The sequence below is a fragment of the Oncorhynchus keta genome, chromosome 10 (assembly GCF_023373465.1).
Source record: "Oncorhynchus keta strain PuntledgeMale-10-30-2019 chromosome 10, Oket_V2, whole genome shotgun sequence".
Classification (NCBI taxonomy): domain Eukaryota; kingdom Metazoa; phylum Chordata; class Actinopteri; order Salmoniformes; family Salmonidae; genus Oncorhynchus; species Oncorhynchus keta.
Genome location: NC_068430.1, coordinates 40276251 through 40294233, shown reverse-complemented (window position 1 = coordinate 40294233; position 17983 = coordinate 40276251). Strand labels below are relative to the sequence as shown.

At 41.2% G+C, this 17983-nt stretch overlaps 1 protein-coding gene across 7 annotated transcripts; it reads right to left on the bottom strand.

The window, feature by feature from the left end:
- Positions 1 to 1862: 1862 nt before the first annotated feature.
- LOC118388726 (ADP-ribosylation factor GTPase-activating protein 1-like) lies at positions 1863 to 17450 on the bottom strand. Of its 7 annotated transcripts, XM_035778122.2 has the most exons (14): positions 17257 to 17450; positions 16909 to 16979; positions 16564 to 16673; positions 16080 to 16251; positions 15814 to 15914; positions 15607 to 15693; positions 10784 to 10898; positions 10570 to 10626; positions 10446 to 10478; positions 6857 to 6886; positions 6119 to 6175; positions 5629 to 5688; positions 5122 to 5189; positions 1863 to 5015 (listed from the first exon to the last, which is right to left on the bottom strand). In XM_035778122.2, exons 2-14 carry the CDS (start codon positions 16966 to 16968, stop codon positions 4643 to 4645), a joined length of 1323 nt encoding a protein of 440 aa, XP_035634015.1. In that variant the 5' UTR covers positions 16969 to 16979; positions 17257 to 17450; the 3' UTR covers positions 1863 to 4642. The 7 variants fall into 7 exon arrangements, with proteins under 7 accessions (XP_035634015.1, XP_035634017.1, XP_035634016.1 ...); XM_035778124.2 differs by lacking the exon at positions 5629 to 5688 and having other exon boundaries at positions 5122 to 5183; XM_035778123.2 differs by lacking the exon at positions 6857 to 6886.
- Positions 17451 to 17983: the final 533 nt, after the last annotated feature.

Genomic DNA, 17983 nt, shown 5'->3' with positions numbered 1-17983 from the left:
AAAATATTCCAAAACATGCATCCTGTTTTGAACAAGACACTAAAGTAATGCAGTAAAAAATGTGGCAAAGCAATTCACCTTTGTTGTGTTTGGGGCAAATCCCAGAGTACCTCTCCATATTTTCAAGCATAGTGGTGGCTGCATCATGTTATGGGAATGCTTGTTTTTGTTAAGTGGTGGGTTTTTTTAGGATAAAACAAAAATAATACATGGAATGGAGGCAAAACACAGGCAAAATCCTCGAGAAAAACTGGTTCAGTCTGCTTCCCAACAGACACTGGGAGATTAATTCCCCTTTAAGTAGGACAATAACACAAGGTCAAATCTACATGGGAGTTGCTTACCAAGAAGACACTGAATATGGCTGAGTTACAGGTTTGACTTAAATCTAGTTGAAAATCCATGGCAAGACCTGAAAATGGTTGTCTATCAATGATCAACAACCAAATTGACAGAGCTTGAAGAATTTTGAAAAGAATATTGAGCAAATTTTGAACACTCCAAGTGTTCAAAGATTATAGAATTACCCAGAAAGACTCGGATGTAATCACTGCCAAAGTTGCTTCTACAAAGTATTGACTCAGGGGTGTGAATACTTATGGATATCACATGTACTATATATACACAAAAATGTGGACACCCCATTCAAATGAGTGGATTCAGCTACTTTAGCCACACCGGTTGTTGAAGTGTAAGATTTAACACAGCCATGCAATCTCCATAGACAAACAGTGGCCTTACTGAACAGCTTAGAGACTTTCAACGTTGCACTGTCCAAGGATGCCACCTTTCCAACAAGTGAGTTCATCAAATTTTCTGCCCTGCTAGATCTGCCCCGGTCAACTGTAAGTGCTGTTATTGTGAAGTGGAAACGTCTAGGAGCAACAAGGGCTCAGCCGCAAAGTGGTAGGCCACACAAGCTCACAGAATGGTGATAATCGTCTGTGGAAAGGCGTTCTATGGAATGACGAATCACGCTTTACCATCTGGTAGTCCAAGGAATGAATCTGGGTTTGGCAGATGACAGGAGAACACTACCTGCCCCAATGCATAGCGCCAACTGTATAGTTTGGTTGAGGAGGAATAATGGTCTGGGGCTGTTTTTTTATGGTTCGGGCTAGGCCTCTTAATTCCAGGGAAGGGAGATCGTAATGCTTCAGTATACAATGACATTCTAGACTATTCTGTGCTTCCAACTTCGTGGCAAGTTTTGGAAGGCCCTTTCCAGTTTCAGCACGACAACGCCCTCGTGCACAAAACGAGGTCCATACAGAAATGGTTTGTTGAGATTGGTGTGGAAGAACTTGACTGGCCTGCACAGAGCCCGACCTCAATACCATCAAACACCTTTGGGATGAATTGGACCGCTGACTGCAAGCCAGGCCTAATTGCCCAACATCAGTGACCGACCTCACTAATGCTCGTGGCTGAATGGTTGTAAATCCCCACAGCAATGTTCCAACATCTAGTGGAAAGCCATCCCAGAAGTGTGGAGGATGTTATAGCAGCAAAGGGGGACAAACTCCATATTAATGCCCATGATTTTGGTATAAGATGTTTGACGAGCAGGTGTCCACATACTTTTGGTCACAGTGTATTTCTGAATTTCAGTTTCAATACATTTGAAAAAAATTCTAAAAACATGTTTTCAATTGGTCATTATGGGGTATTGTGTGTAGATGGGTGAGAGAAAAAATCTATTTAATCCATTTTCAATTCAGGCTGTAAGATAAAATGTGGAATAAGTCATGGGGTATGAATACATACTGAAGCCACTGTACATACACCCATAACTGTAAATTTTACACATTCATATTACAGTACTAAGGGATAAGGCTAAAGTAATTATGGTTCACATGAGATTCAAGAGCATTGGAGGAAATTCCCTTTAATCAATCACCAATATGGAATGCTTGTTTAGATAAGTTAGTGGAACTCAACTTACCAACGCCCACTGTACTTAGAAATACTATGTTTTTCAAAATAAAAAAAAGTACCTTTTTTTGTTATCTCCAAACCATAGTTACACATTAGGAAACCAAGTACAATATCAAAAAAATAGTATTTGTTGACCGACTTGACTACAAAGATTGTGGGTGGCAATCTCCAATGTGGCAGTCAAAACATGAATAGACATAAAAGCACATGGTTTACTGTACTTTTCAGCGTTAGGCCTATATTTCACTAAACCACACTGCTGAAAAGTCTTCATTACCATCAATGGTAAAAAAAATATGAGAAGATTCTTTAATTTGCAAGTGTTACATAAAACACATTTATACCTAATGATCTACTGAGACTTGTAGATCTATAAAACCGAATATCTAACATTTAACATCCTTTAGATTAAAACACTGGAATTCATTATTCTTCAATCTTTTTTTTTAAATAACAAAATTGGGACTAAGAATGTGTATTTTAGCTTGGTGGAGACAGCCCAATCGCTACGTTCACCATCAGGCTGGTTCACCATCCAGGCTGTGTGCGTCATCATAAAACTTAACATAGTACAAAAAAAGTCAAAGCATCTGAAATATGGAGGCAAACTGTAAACAGCAGCACCTCGTTTTACGATCATATTTTATCATACATGCTGTCCATCCAATAACAGAAAACACACACCCAAACACACACTTAAAACCAAATGGACACCGGTTTATCAATAGATAGACTATGAGGACAGCTCTTTAAGGCTTGTAACACAACATTAAAATAGAGGGTGGGGAGTGCAATACCGCAAAACATGCACTACTACACAAGCGTTGCAGTTAGTCATTAAAGTTATCCTGGAGTGTAGAAATCAACTCAGACAGTCTTTGTTTCTCATTTAGCAGAAGCATTTGTCATTCACACAAGACAATGCAAGCCACATCAGCCCATATTGCTGTGGTTCCACCAGGAAAACAGCCAGGGGAAGGAAATGCAAAAAATCTGGTACAATTAAGAAATAGTAGCCTTGCCCTGTTCTCTTTTTCATGAGTGAAAAAAATAATCTAGGCAACGCCACTCTCTCACATATATACATGGGTGAAATTGAGAGTTCCAACGTGAGACATTACAAGGGGAGATAGTAAACAGTAGGAACTAGGCTAATCTGTGAAAAATGACTATGGAAAAGCCCATTTAACCCCTGCCTTCGAACACAAAAACATGTCAAATTGAACAGGGGCAAGGGATTACATGGCTGAAGTTTGCACGTCAATGTAAAACATCGGACTCATCTTAGAAGTCCAGCGAAAAGCTCTTTCAAAATTGGCAGTATTCAACCTCACTCCTTAAGGGACTGTCCGTACCAAACTGAAATTCGTATCAAAGATTCTTACATGACTGGCCCGAGACGTGTTCTTTTCCCATTGTCTCTTTTAACATGAAAAGTCATAAACTTGGATGCAACACTTAACACAGACATGGAGACTGAAAAGATCAGCTTAATGAGAAAGCTTTTTTTTTTTTTTTGGTGTGTGTGTTGAGGACAATAGACGCAATTAGACTATACTAGATCCCACTGAGGTCACCGAAGATTGCTGTGGTGGTCCCACAGGTTCGTCAGTATTACATGCAATGAACCATAAGTCAGAGTTACAGTCCCTGCTCCAAAAACAAATGTGTCCAGTTCTCAACACACACACACAATAATTGTACAGCTTACCACATTAAATTAACACATTATCATTTATATTACAGTTAGCTGCTGAGATTAATGCCATGCGATCGACAACCACTGATTGGGTGGTGCAATAGTACTTTAACACTGTCAACTGCTTTTGAGACTAGGTTGTATTAAAACCTAAATGTACTTATCCCCTGTTCCTCATCAAAATAACCAAGTTGTACCGACTCATAAGAGCTTTCTCTTCAGGTTTCAATGAAGACTGCTGAGAACGGAAAGGAAAAAAATATTGGTAAAATACTATACTTGCATCACATGAATCCAGCAGCTACATTTTATACATATAACGCCATTGCACAATGTTAAGCATCATCATACCAAGGTTAGCTGCAGTCGTAAATTGCCACACAAAAGAACATTTTGACTAAGTTTTAGTCAACACAGACCGCACTGTTGGGGTGCAAGGGATGCTGGCTTTACACGACAGCACACTAAATTGGATTCCAGTTCCTTGTCAATTTCATTATGTATAAATTGAGTGTGGAAACTCAGAAAGTTGAAATCCCCGTTTTTCAAGGGATAACCACTGACAGACTGGGCTCCTCTCACTCTAAAAACACTGGTTGAGTAGGTGACTGCCGCCATCTTTAGTTGAGGATGATGTATTAAAATGTCAGACTATAGACTCATTAAACCAAGATGGCACCTTGCCTTCTAATATGGAGAGAACTTTAAATGTGACATAAGATGATGATGACTCTGCTTACATTTAGATTTAACTCCTGTAATGAATTAAAGAAATGTATACACATCCAGGCAAAATTAAATAGACTGCAACCTTCCTTTAAAATGTGTAAATATTCAGGAATACTCAGTGTGCGTTGAGATCAATTCCATTTCAATTAGTTCTTATTGAGTGATAAATACATACTGAACTGTAAAAGTGCCTGTGAGAAGGAAGGAAAGAGAGAATGGCGGTGAAGGTAGAGGAAAAGGGAGAAATAGAGCTGGGGAGGATTGTGAGTGAGGCCTCTACCAGTCTGCATTGTCCCAGGTTTCCTCAGCAGGTTTGGTGGGGGCGGCTGCGGGGCTTTTCTTGCCCTTGGCCTCTCCCCCAGCAGCGTTGTCCCAGTTGTTGTCCCAGGCCTCCCAGCTGTCTCCAGTGCTGTGTTTGTTGTTGGATGCCGCCTTCGAGCCCCAGCTGTCGGAGCTCTTCTTCTCAGCGGCAGAGTTGTCGACGTTGGTCCAACTGTCGCTGCTTGGAGACTTCTTGGGCTTGGAGGAGCTGGCGCTGCCAAAGGACGTCCAGAAGTCCTGCGCAGGGGCCTGGCCTCGTTCTGGGCCTGAGGAGTTGAACTGGTAACCTTCAGTGGCGTCCATGTTCTGGTAGCTCTCTCCTTCTGACCTGTGGGAGAGGGTTCGTCACAAAGAGGGGAAACTTATCTCAGAAATAAAGACCCTCAACTGACACATCACTATGCCAAATTCCAGATTTAATCATTTTGATTTACCCGTCCTCGGGCTTTCCAGCAAAGAAGTCAGTCATGTCTTTCCAGCCTTTTGCACCAGCATCCTGAACCTGAGAAGAGGGAACACATGTCAAACAAAATTGAGAAAACAACAATAGACATGAAATGTTGATAAAAAGTCCACAACACTCACCAAAACAAGTTTACAAATCATGTTTATCAGATTCACAATAGTTCATTGACCAAAGTAAAGGTTGTGTAAGGTTGTACAAGTTAATATGAGTACAATTCAATCTACACAGTACTCACCACCAGAATAACAATAGCAGCAAGAGAAAAGGGAGATACAAATTGCATGAATATCTTCAAAATGTACATCAACACACCCAAACTAGTCTCCTTTTCAGAGTAAGTAGTGCGATGACAGCACCAACGTATTTTGCCCTGCTAAACTTAGGCTAATTCCTGATGAATGCATAGCTTCCCACGACCCTTGCTCAGGAGACTGGTTGTAGGTGTGCAGTGTGGCAGAGGTCTGCCTTCTCCTACCTTGGATGCCAGCCCAGTAATGCCGACGGACATTTCATCTAGCAACTTGCCATCTTTAACCTGGACAAGCCAAATCACCGTTAATGGAAATGGAGACAACTCACAGCATCAAGAGGTGGGTGTGTAAATCAGGACATCACCACAGGCTAGCTCGGGCAGTGATTCTAATTGTGAACAGTTGCACATTTTATTGTGCGCAAAGGAATTAGTCTTAGATTGTATTTTACTGAGAGGACAATAATGTGATGATCAGCCTACTTATGAGACAGTAGGTGATTTCTGTTAAGTCTCAGTCAAGATAGATTTGAAAACACCCATTTTAAGAAGCTGTGTGGAATTTTTCTACATCAAGCAATTAGCTATTGCACATGCACAGTGCACACTATAGTCGGTCACTAGAGCAGACACATTCCAAAGGAGACAATGCAAATCAAATGTAAAGCTGGTTTTATGAAGCATTTAGCCTATTAACTCAACTTTAAACAGTTACCTTTTCGTGGGTAGGTTTGATAACATTCTCATTTAATGTCTGTCCTAACTCTGTGGCCTAGTTGGGAGTGACAGGGAGAAGATGTGTGAATTAAACAGAACAGTTCGACATTCACGACAATGCAAGACAGACTGACTGAATTTCTGAGAAGCAGGAAGCTGAAGCAGGCGAGGGAACTGTCATTCCATTCACTAGGACATTAAACAAGCACAGTCAGCACAGCGAGGGCTGACCCTCAAAAGGGAACTGAGCAATGGAACTGTCATGCAGGGATAAATAACTATGGTTGGCGAGTACAAAACAAGTGGTCATCATGTTGATTATTATGCAAAGATTTTCTTTCTTTGTAAATGACAGGAATGTTCACACTCCTTGAATGGTTTCTCAACCATTGTCTTAAATGGGCCACTAAAGTGAACATGACCAAGAACTTCATAATAATTCATTTAATAATAATAATTTAAACTACGACAACCCTTGACATTAAGATTATCCATCAACTGCTAAATATGTTTTTCTGTCTGCAGCCAAGAAAAGCTCAATGTAACACTACTGGTTAGGCTGTACTTATCCACCATTTTGCAGTGGTGGGTCTGGTCATTTTCACATACATTTTCAGACAGGACACCGATGACCAGCCGACAAGCTTTGGGTGGGAATGAATACATTCATGAAAACAATGAGTAAAATGGGATGCAGGAATATGGACAAAGAGCATGCATTTGTTATTGATTTTACCGGCTCTGGGGGCGGCTTATAGCCCCTTAACTACGTCCAGAGAAAGCAAGGAAGTTAAAGCGACAAACAGTTCAAACTACAGCTCACAGTTATTTATGTCCAGTTCATTTATGAGCAAAAATAAAACAGGGAAACCCGTGGAAGAAAATCTGTTCCATGAGCTCTAAAGGCTAAACATTTGCACTGCCGTTTCTGCTGCAGAGGAAATCACATACAGTGGTGCATCCATAGAATTAAGTTATATCTGGAATAATGATTTTTCCATGGGTACATCATATGGAATTAGGAGGTTGAACCTCTTAACCAATACATGAAAATGTCTTACTCAAATAAATGACTCTAGCTTGGTATTTCCTGAGAGAGGGGACTAGAACTATTTATCTTTAGCAGATCATCATGACTATCCACACTGACTATATGCCCATCCACGGGTCTCTACCTACTCAGACAAATGTTTAAATTATTATTGGATTAGATTTATTACTCCATTATGCTGCTGTCCATTGATTATTGATCGCGATTACCATTAGTATTTACCTATTTGTCCTGCTACTGGTCACTATTACTCTTGTTTACATGTACAGTATATTTTACCATTAGTATATTACCATAAGTATTTATACTGAGTATACAAATTGCTCCTTCAATTACAGACTGACCAGGTGAAAGCTATGATCCCTTATTTGATGTCACTTGTTAAATCCACTTCAAATCAGTGTAGCTAGATGAAGGGGAGGAAACAGGTTACAGAGCCTTGAGACATGGATTTTGTATGTGTGCCATTCAGAGGGCAAGACAAAATATTTAAGTGACTTTGAACAGGGTATGGCAGTTGGTGCCAGGCGCACCGGTTTGTGACAAGACCTGCAACGCTGCTGGGTTTTTCACGCTCAACCGTTTCCTGTGTGTATCAAGAATGGTCCACCAGCCTCCCGGGTGGGGCAGTAGTTAAGGGCGCTGTACTGCAGCGCCAGCTGTGCCATCAGAGATTCTGGGTTCGCGAACAAGCTCTGTCGTAACTGGCCGCGACCGGGAGGTCCGTGGGGCTACGCAGAATTGGCCTAGCGTCGTCCGGGTTAGGGAGGGCTTGGTCAGTAGGGATGTCCTTGTCTCATCGCGCACCAGCGACTCCTGTTGCAGGCCGGGTGCTGTGCGCGCTAACCAAGGTTGCCAGGTACACAGTGTTTCCGCCAACACATTGGTGCAGCTGGCTTCCGGGTTGGATGCGCACTGTGTTAAGAAGCAGTGCGGGTTGGTTGGGTTGTGTATCCGAGGATGCATGACTTTCAACCTTCGTCTCTCCCGAGCCCGTACGGGAGTTGTAGCGATGAGACAAGATAGTAGCTACTAAAAACAAATTGGATGCCACGAAATTGGGGAGAAAAAGGGGTCATATTTTTAAAAATATATATTTTTTTAAATGGTCCACCACCCAAAGGACATCCAGGCAACTTGACACAACTGTGGGAAGCATTGAATTCAGTATGGGCCAGCACACCTGTGGAACGCTTTCGAAGTCCAACTCAATATTAGGAAGGTGTACCTAATGTTTTGTAAACTCAGTATGTGTGCATTTTATTTTAATATATATATATATAACTTTTCAGCCCTGTTTACATGTACAGCAGCAGTCAAAAGTTGACACGCCTACTCATTCCAGGGTTTTTTACTATTTTCTACATTTTCATATGTGCCATGAAATAGCACATATGGAATCATGTAGTAACCCCCCCCCCCCCAAAAGTATTAAAATCAAAATACATTTTATATTTGAGATTCTTCAAAAGTAGCCACCCTTATACACCCGTATTCACGTCATGAAGCAGGAATGCAGGAAAGAACAGCTTAAATAAGCTAAGAGAAACGACAGTCCATCATAACTTTAAGACATCAAGGTCAGTCAATGCGTAAAATTTCAGTCGCAAAAACATGCAGCCACAACAACTGGCTCTCATGAGGATCACCACAGGAAAGAAAGACCCAGAGTTACCTCTGCCGCAGAGGATAAGTTCATTAGAGGATAAGTTCATTAGAGAGTTACCAGCCTCAGATATTGCAGCCCAAATAAATGCTTCAGAGTTCAAGTAACAGACTCATCTCAACATCAACTGTTCAGAGGAGACTGTGTGAATCAGGCCTTCATGGTTGAATTGCTGCAAAGAAACCACTACTAAAGGACACCAATAAGAAGAAGAGACTTGCTTGGGCCAAGAGATACGAGCAATGGACATTAGACCAGTGGAAATCTGTCTAAATTTGACCTTTTTGCTCCCAACCGCCATGTCTTTGTGAGACGCAGCGTAGGTGAACGGATGACCTCCGCATGTGTGGTTCCCACCGTGAAGCAAGGAGGTGGTGGTGTGATGGTGATTTGCTGGTGACACTGTCAGTGATTTATTAAGAATTCAAGGAACAGTTAACCAGCATGGCGACCACAGCATTCTGCAGCAATACCCAATCCCATCTGGTTTGCGCTAATGTGGGACTATTTGTTTTTCAATTGGAAAATGACCCAACACTCCTCCAGGCTGTGTAAGGGCTATTTGACCAAAAAAGAGAGTGATGGAGTTCTGCATCAGATGACTTGGCCTCCACAATCACCCGACCTCAACCCAATTGAGATGGTTTGGGATGAGTTGGAACGCAGAGTGAAAGAAAAGCAGCCAAAGAGTACTGAACTCCTTCAAGACTGTTGGAAAAGCATTCCAGGTGAAGCTGGTTGAGAGAATGCCAAGAGTGTGCAAAGCTGTCATCAAGGCAAAGGGTGGCTACTTTGAAGAATCTAAAATATATTTAGATTTGTTTAACACTTTGGGTTACTACATGATTCCATGTGTTATTTCATAGTTTTGATGTATTCACTATAACGCTAGAATTTAGAAAATATTAAGAATAAAAACCCTTGAATGAGTACGTGTCCAAACTTTTAACTGGTACTGTGTATCATACTAAATCAAATGACGTTTTATTTGTCACATGAGCCGAATACAACAGGTGTAGTAGACCTTACTGTGAAATGCTTACTTACAAGCCCTTAAATCAACAATGCAGTTCAGGAAATTATTTATTTATTTATGCATAAACCCACCTCAACCACTCCAGTAAACCTGCACGTTGAATAAAGGTACCGGCACTGACCTAAACATACTCTTGCATTCTCGTGTTTAAATTTTTTTTTTTTAACTCAGCGTAGTTTATTATTATTATTATTATTATTATTACTGCATTGTTGGAAAGAGCTCTGAAGGTAAGAATTTCCCTGTACTGCTTTACACCTATCGTATCCTGTGCATGTGGCAAATAAACTTTGAAACCTATTTATTACTTGTGTCATGCAAGCATGAGCATAATAATGGTTTGCTTTTTCATCAAAAAGGGATTCACACAATCACATCTTTATCAACTTTGTTAAATGGCATCTCAGACCTGTAAGGTTAAGAGTTTGTACCTACACATTCATATAAATATAGTTGCAAAATGATGCGAGTAAAACAAACATTAACGATATCTTAATAGTAACTAAAAGTTTAAAAAACTTGGTGCTAATCAATCGGGTACTAATGAACTGTTTAATAAAAGAAAGTAATACCTTTAGAGTTGCTGAGGTTGCAAGTTTTGCAGTCTGTTCCAGTGAAAAGACAGAAAAAAAGCTATTAATAAACAGTGAAATTAAGTTCTGTGACAGGATAACAGCTTTCCTTGGAGATACTTACATTATCTTTGGCGACTGCTGCAATTTTGCTTGCTCCGATTGTGAAATTGCTCCAGCCCTATCAAACAAAACATGTCACACACAATTCACCATGACAGATACCTTAAACTCCATGTCTGTGTCCCAAATATAGGGAATATGGTGCCATTTGGGAACCCCCCCTTTACTTCAGGGCCACGCAGATTCCCAGATGCTGTGTCATATTACTGCCGTACCGAGTAAATGGAAGATAGAGCGTTGTTCAGGACATCATCCTCCTTCTTCTCTGGGGTCGGTGTATTCCCAAAGCCAACATAGCGGTTCTCCTGATTCCCACTATAACCGCCACCACTACAGGGGAAATGGTATGTTTGCATAAATTATAAGTCTTCATAAAAAGGTGACCAAAAACATAATACATTACATTTAGGAAATGCTTTTATGTAACGTGACTTACAATCATGCGTACGCATATGGGTGGTCCCAGTGGGAAAGGAAAAAAAATGACAAATATGGATGAAATTGATCTTAAAGCAAAAGTACAAATGTGTACTTTGTGGTATCTTACTGTTGGATTAAGACCCTGTGCTATACATTGGTTGAGCATTTACAGATGAAGTCTTGAAAGTTGTTAGTTAAAATGATGGTTAAGAACATAAAGAGAAAATCAGATTCAAGTTATCTTTAAACAATAGTCAAATGTGCTCTGTGGTATCTTACTTTTGGATTTAGACTGTGCTTTCTGGGTACAATATGTTAACAGTGCATTCGGAAAGAATTCAGAATCTTTGACTTTTTCCACATTTTGTTACGTTACAGCCTTATTCTAAAATGGATTACATAGTTTCCCCCCCCTCACCAACGTACACACAATAACCCATAATGACAAAGCAAAAACAGTATTTAGACCCTTCACTAAGTACTTTGTTGAGGCACCTTTGGCAGCAATTACAGCCTCGAGTCTTCTTGGGTATGATGACACAAGCTTGGCACTAAACTGTCCATCCAGACTCATAGTAAACATCTCCAATCCAAAATGAAATCTAGAATCGGCTTCCTATTTCGCAACAAAGCCTCCTTCATTCACGCAGCCAAACATACCCTCGTAAAACGGACTATCCTACCGATCCTCGATGATGTCATTTACAAAATAGTTTTCAATACTCTACTCAGCAACCTGCATGCAGTCTACCACAGTGCCATCCGTTTTGTTACCAAAGCCCCTTATACCACCCACCACTGCGACCTGTATGCTCTAGTCAGCTGGCCCTTTCTACATATTCATCGCCAGACCCACTGGCTCCAGGTCATCTATGCTAGGTAAAGCTCCACCTTATCTCAGCTCACTGGTCACAATAACACCCTCCCGTAGCACGCGCTCCAGCAGGTATATCTCACTAGTCATCCCCAAAGCCAACACCTACTTTGGCCTCCTTTCCTTCCAGTTCTCTGCTGCCAATGACTAGAACGAAACGCAAAAATCGCTAAAGCTGGAGACTTATATTTCCCTCACTAACTTTAAACATCAGCTATCTGAGCAGCTAACCGATCGCTGCAGCTGTACATAGCCCATCTGTAAATAGCCCATCTGTAAATAGCCCACCCAATCTACCTACCTACCTCATCCCCATTTTTTTTTTATTTACTTTTCTGCTCTTTTGCACACCAGTATTTCTACTTGCACATCACCATCTGCTCATCTATCACTCCAGTGCTAATTTGCTAAATTGTAATTACTTCGCTACTATGGCCTATTTATTGCCTTACCTCACACCATTTGCACACACTGTATATGGACTTTTTTCTATTGTGCTATTGACTGTATGTTTGTTTATTCCATGTGTAACTCTGTTGTTTGTGTCGCACTGCTTTGCTTTATCTTGGCCAGGTCGCAGTTGTAAATGAGAACTTGTTCTCAACAACTTACCTGGTTAAATAAAGGTGAAAAAAGTGTATTTATAGAGTTTCTCCATTCTTCTCTGCAGATCCTCTCAAGCTCTGTCAGGTTGGATGGGGAGTGTTGCTGCACAGCTATTTTCAAGTCTCTCCAGAGTCCGGGCTCTGGCTGGGCCACTGAAGAACATTCAGAGACTTGTCAAGAAGCCACTCCTGGATTGTCTTGGCTGTGTGCTTAGGGTCGTTGTCCTGTTGGAAGGTGAACTTCGCCCCAGTCCTGAGCGGATCTCTCTGTACTTTGCTCTGTTCATCTTTCCCTTGATCCTGACTAGTCTCCCAGTGCCTGCCAAAGAAAAACATTCCCACAGCATGATGTTGCAACGTAGGGATGGTATTGTCCATGTGATGAGCGGTGCCTGGTTTCCTCCAGACGAGACGCTTGGCATTCAGGCCAAAGAGTTCAATCTTGATTTCCTCAGATTAGAGAGTGCTTTAGGTTCATTTAAGCAAATTTCAAGCAGGCTGTCATGTGCCTTTTACTGAGGAGTGGCTTCTGTCTGGCCACTACCACAAAGGCCTGATTGGTGGAGTGCTGCAGAGATGGTTGTTCTTCTGGAAGGTTCTCTAATCTCCACAGAGGAACTCTGGAGCTCTGTCGGAGTGACCATCGGGTTCTTGGTCACCACCCTGACCAAGGCCCTTCTCCCCCGATTGCTCAGTTTGGTTGGGTGGCCAGCTCTAGGAAGAGTCTTGGTGGATTCAAACTCTTCCATTTAAGAATGATGGAGGCCACTGTGTTCTTGGGGACCTTCAATCCTGCAGAATATTTTCTTTTTTTTAATTGCTACTCTTCCCTAGGGGACAGGATTGTGCCTCGACACAATCCTGTCTAGGAGCTCTAGGAACAATTCCTTCAACCTCATTGCTTTTACTCTGACATGCACTGTCAGCTATGGGACCTTGTATAGACAGTTGTTTTACTTTAGTTATTTCACCTTTATTTAACCAGGTAGGCCAGTTGAGAACAAGTTCTCATTTACAGCTGCTACCTGGCCAAGATTAAGCAAAGCAGTGCGACACAAACACAGTGTTACACATGGAACAAACAAACGTACAGTCAATAACACAATAGAACAGCTTATATACAGTGTGTGCAAATGAAGTAAGATTAGGGAGATAAGGCAATAAATAGGCCATAGTGGTGAAATAATTACAATTTAGCAATTAAACACCGGAGTGATAGATATGCAGAAGATGAATATGCAAGTAGAGATACTGGGGTGCAAAGGAGCAAAAAAATAAAATAACAATATGGGGATGAGCAGCGGTCGGTTGAAGAGCACGCATTTAGTTTAACTTGCATTTAAGAGCAGTTGGAGGCCATGGAAGGAGTGTTGTGTGGCATTGAAGCTTGTCTGCAGGTTAGTTAACACAGTGTCCAAAGAATGGCCAGAAGTATAGAAAATGATGTCGTCTGTGTAGAGGTGGATCAGAGAATCAGCAGCAGCAAGAGCGACATCATTGATGTATAGAAAAAAAAAGAGTCGGCCCGAGAATTGAACCCTGTGGCACCCAAATAGAGACTGCCAGAGGTCCGGACAACAGGCCCTCCAATTTGACACACTGAACTCTATCGGAGATGTAGTTGGTGATCCAGGCGAGGCAATTATTTGAGAAACCAAGGCTGTTGAGTCTGCCGATAAGAATGTGATGATTGACAGAGTTGAAAGCCTTAGCCAGGTCAATGAATACGGCTGCACAGTATTGTCTTTTATCGATGGCGGTTCTGATATTATTTAGGACCTTGAGCGTGGCTGAGGTGCACCCCATGACAAGCTCTGAAACCAGATTGCATAGCGGAGAAGGTACGGTGGGATTCAAAATGGTCAGTGATCGGTTTGTTAACTTGGCTTTCGAAGACCTTAGAAAGACAGGGTAGGATAGATATAGGTCTGTAACAGTTTAGGTCTAGGGTGTCTCCCCCTCTGAAGAGGGGGATCTCAGATGATACGAAAGAGGTTGAACAGGCTAGTAATAGGGGTTGCAACAATTGCGGCGGATAATTTTCGAAAGAGAGGGTCCAGATTGTCTAGCCCAGCTGATTTGTAGGGGTCCAGATTTTGCAACTCTTTCCGAACATCAGCTATCTGGATTTGGGTGAAGGAGAAAGCGGGGAGGCTTGGGCAAGTTGCTGTGGGGGGTGCAGAGCTGTTGACCGGGGATAGGGGTAGCCAGGTGGAAAGCATGGCGAGCAGCAGAAAAATGCTTATTGAAATTCTCAATTATCATTGATTTATCGGTGGTGACAGTGTTTCCTAGTCTCAGGTCGGTGCAGTCTCCCGGCATCCCTTCACCAGGGGACAGGATCATGTCCAATCAATATAATTTACCACAGGTGGACTCCATTCAAGTTGTAGAAACATCTCAAGGATGATCAATGGAAACAGGATGCAACCTAAGCTCAATTTCAGGTCTCATAGCAAAGGGTTTGAATACTCAGGTAAATAATAAAAATAAAAAAATTAAAATGATAGTGTGTAGATTACACATTTTTTATTTAATCAATTTTAGAATACGTCTACAATTGCTATTGAAGATAAATTACTTACGTAACAAAATGTGGAAAAAGTCAAGGTGTCTGAATACTTTCCAAATGCACTGTATACACACACAAAACATTAAGGACACCTGCTCTTTCCATGACAGACTGACCCCTATGATCCCTTATTTGATGGCACTTGTTAAATCCACTTCAATCAGTGTAAATGAAGGAGAGGAGTGAGGTTAAAGAAAGATTTTCAAGCCTTGAGACAGACTATGTGTGCCATTCAGAGGGTGAATGGGCAACAAATGATTTAAGCGCCTTTGAATGGGGTATGGTAGTAGGTGCCAGGCACACCAGTTTGTGTCAAGAACTGCAAAGATGCCTGGTTTTTCATGCTCAACTATTTCCAGTGTGTATCAAGAATGGTCCACCACCCTAAGGGAATCCAGTCAACTTGACAACTGTGGGAAGCAATGGAGTCAACATGAGCCAGCATCCCGGTGGAACGCCTTGTGAAGTCCATGCCTGACAAATTGAGGCTGTTTTGAGAGGGGAGGGGGGGGGAGGGGCTGTACATCTGCTTCAGAGACAAGCAAGTCATGGATACAATGGTCTCACCTCTGATAAGAGTTCACATCATCACTCAACCAGTCCTCAAACACCTTGTCTGAAGGGTTTCCCGAGTTCTGGCCAGGGCCCCCTGAGCTACATTGGAAAACCAGCCACAGATTATTTTGGGATGTGATAATATTGGAAATTAGTATTTTGAAAATATTCAAGTCATTGAATACTTTAGCTATATGAAATAACACTTTTCACCCTTACCGATGAGACGTCGAAAGTCCAGTCTTAGCCTGAGGCGGAGTCCAGTCCTTGGCAGAGGAAGTTTCAATAGACCACTCTTTCCCCTCTGCAATGGTTGCAACCTGTCAATCGAATAAAGAGGCATGCATTTCAGTGAGTGAGACCATTATAGGTGTACTGTTTGATATTAGCATTGGAAATTCAGAAATGTTGATTTGGAGTGTCCCCGGCAACTTTACTATGTACATGACCATTAAAATAATGACTCAAAAGGGAGGCTTCCTTACCTTGTCTCTGAAAAGTGCAGCAGGTCTGCTGTTGTATTTGTCCTGCATGGTCCAGGTGGCATCGTAATCATCTTGGAGTTCCAGAAACATACGAAACTTTCCGTTCCCTCCCGCCTTCATCTTCTCCAACTCAATGTCCTTCCACTTGTCCATGGTAACAGAGCGCACAAAGCTACAGTACAGAGATCACATTAGGGGTTAAATACTTCCAAACCGACTTCACAGGAAATGTTACTTCATTTTTTATTTAACTAGGCATGGGACCTTATATAGGAAGACATTTGGATGACTAGGTGAGTATGGTGGGTTAAAGAATATAAGTGGTAATCACCATCTTAGAAGGGCCTGGATGAAGGCTTGAATAATTACTTATTCAGGATAAGAGATTCAACAGTAGAGGTTTGACATTCATGCACAGACGAGCCTCTGCAGGCAAGCATAAATACCAACATTCAGAGAAATTGGCCTTTTGGAATTTACTCACCTAAGGTGTACTCCCAAGCCTCTGTGTTTGCCAGAACATTCCAAACAAATCCAGATCCCATAGGTCACACTCACCCACTGAGGATTGAAGCCCCCACACTCAAAGCAAAGCTGAGAAAAGAGGGGAAATGTTGGCTCACTATTTGATGTCGATATTGAAAACATGGATGTGGACACTATCACATTGAATATCTCAACAGAAATTGTTCACCCACAAGGTCCTAACGTCAGTGTTCATATTAAACCTTAGATAGTTCAGCCTTGGCCCTTTGGGCAATCACGTCGTGACTAAACCAGCTACAACGTTGCTGGTCAAACAGCAAGCTAACGTTAGCTAGCTACTCACGTTGTTTTCCTCCTGGGTCCTCACTTCCTTCAAAACTCTTCTGGTCCTTGGGCTTGCCATTTTGACTGACACTGAAGAGAGTAATTATTAGCAATCTTACACATAAATCATGTCCTAGCTTCTTCTGTTATCACCAACCAAGCCGGCATCAAAGCAATAACACCGTTGACAGACTTTGAAAGCCATACCTTGTTAAATAAACAATATTCGAACTGACTGCAACTAGAAAGCTGAATGTCATTCAATCGTCTATACTATGTATGATAGTGTATCTGAAGAGATCTAATAGTTACTGTAGCTAACTGATGTTAACTACTACTATGCTACTGCTAGCTCGTAGACTCTTACCAGGCTGGGTATTGTAGAACCTAAAGAACGGGGTGTTTAAAGCGTCTCTCTTGCTTAGCTAGTTCGATAAGGCTTTTTGCTAAATACGTGGAGTTAAATGACATCCCATTGAGAAGAGCTATGATAGCGGATTGCAAACACTGGTGGCCATGTTGACAACTAGCCAGTGGCAGATTTGTCTACGTTGGCATTGCAATGCATTATGGGTATATATATATATATATATATATATATATATATATATATATATATATATATATATATATATATATATATATATATATATATATATATACATTATTTTATTATTTTTTTATATATATAAAGGACTGTGACACTGACATTCAAACACTGTTATGTGGAGCATTATTCCATTTGCCTGAGTAATTCGGGATGCATACATAGCCAGCTACAATATTAGTCTATTGAAGATAAATGTCACTTACAAAGCCAAAATGTTAGCGTCATGAGGCTTTCATCTCTACAATAGTAATGGCATATTTTTGTAGGCACATGGTTTGCTGGACGAAGCCTATGGGAAAATCAATGTAGTTTATGGAGAGATTTGGGAAAAACTCCGAAAATAAGGTCTGTGGTAAACACAGGCTTAGGAGATATCATACATTTAGATAATATTCATTAGCTAACGTAACTTTTTGTGAATTTTGAAGCATGTATGAACTTTTTTTTTAAAGCACATAAACGGCTTCTTAATTCATAAAGGTCA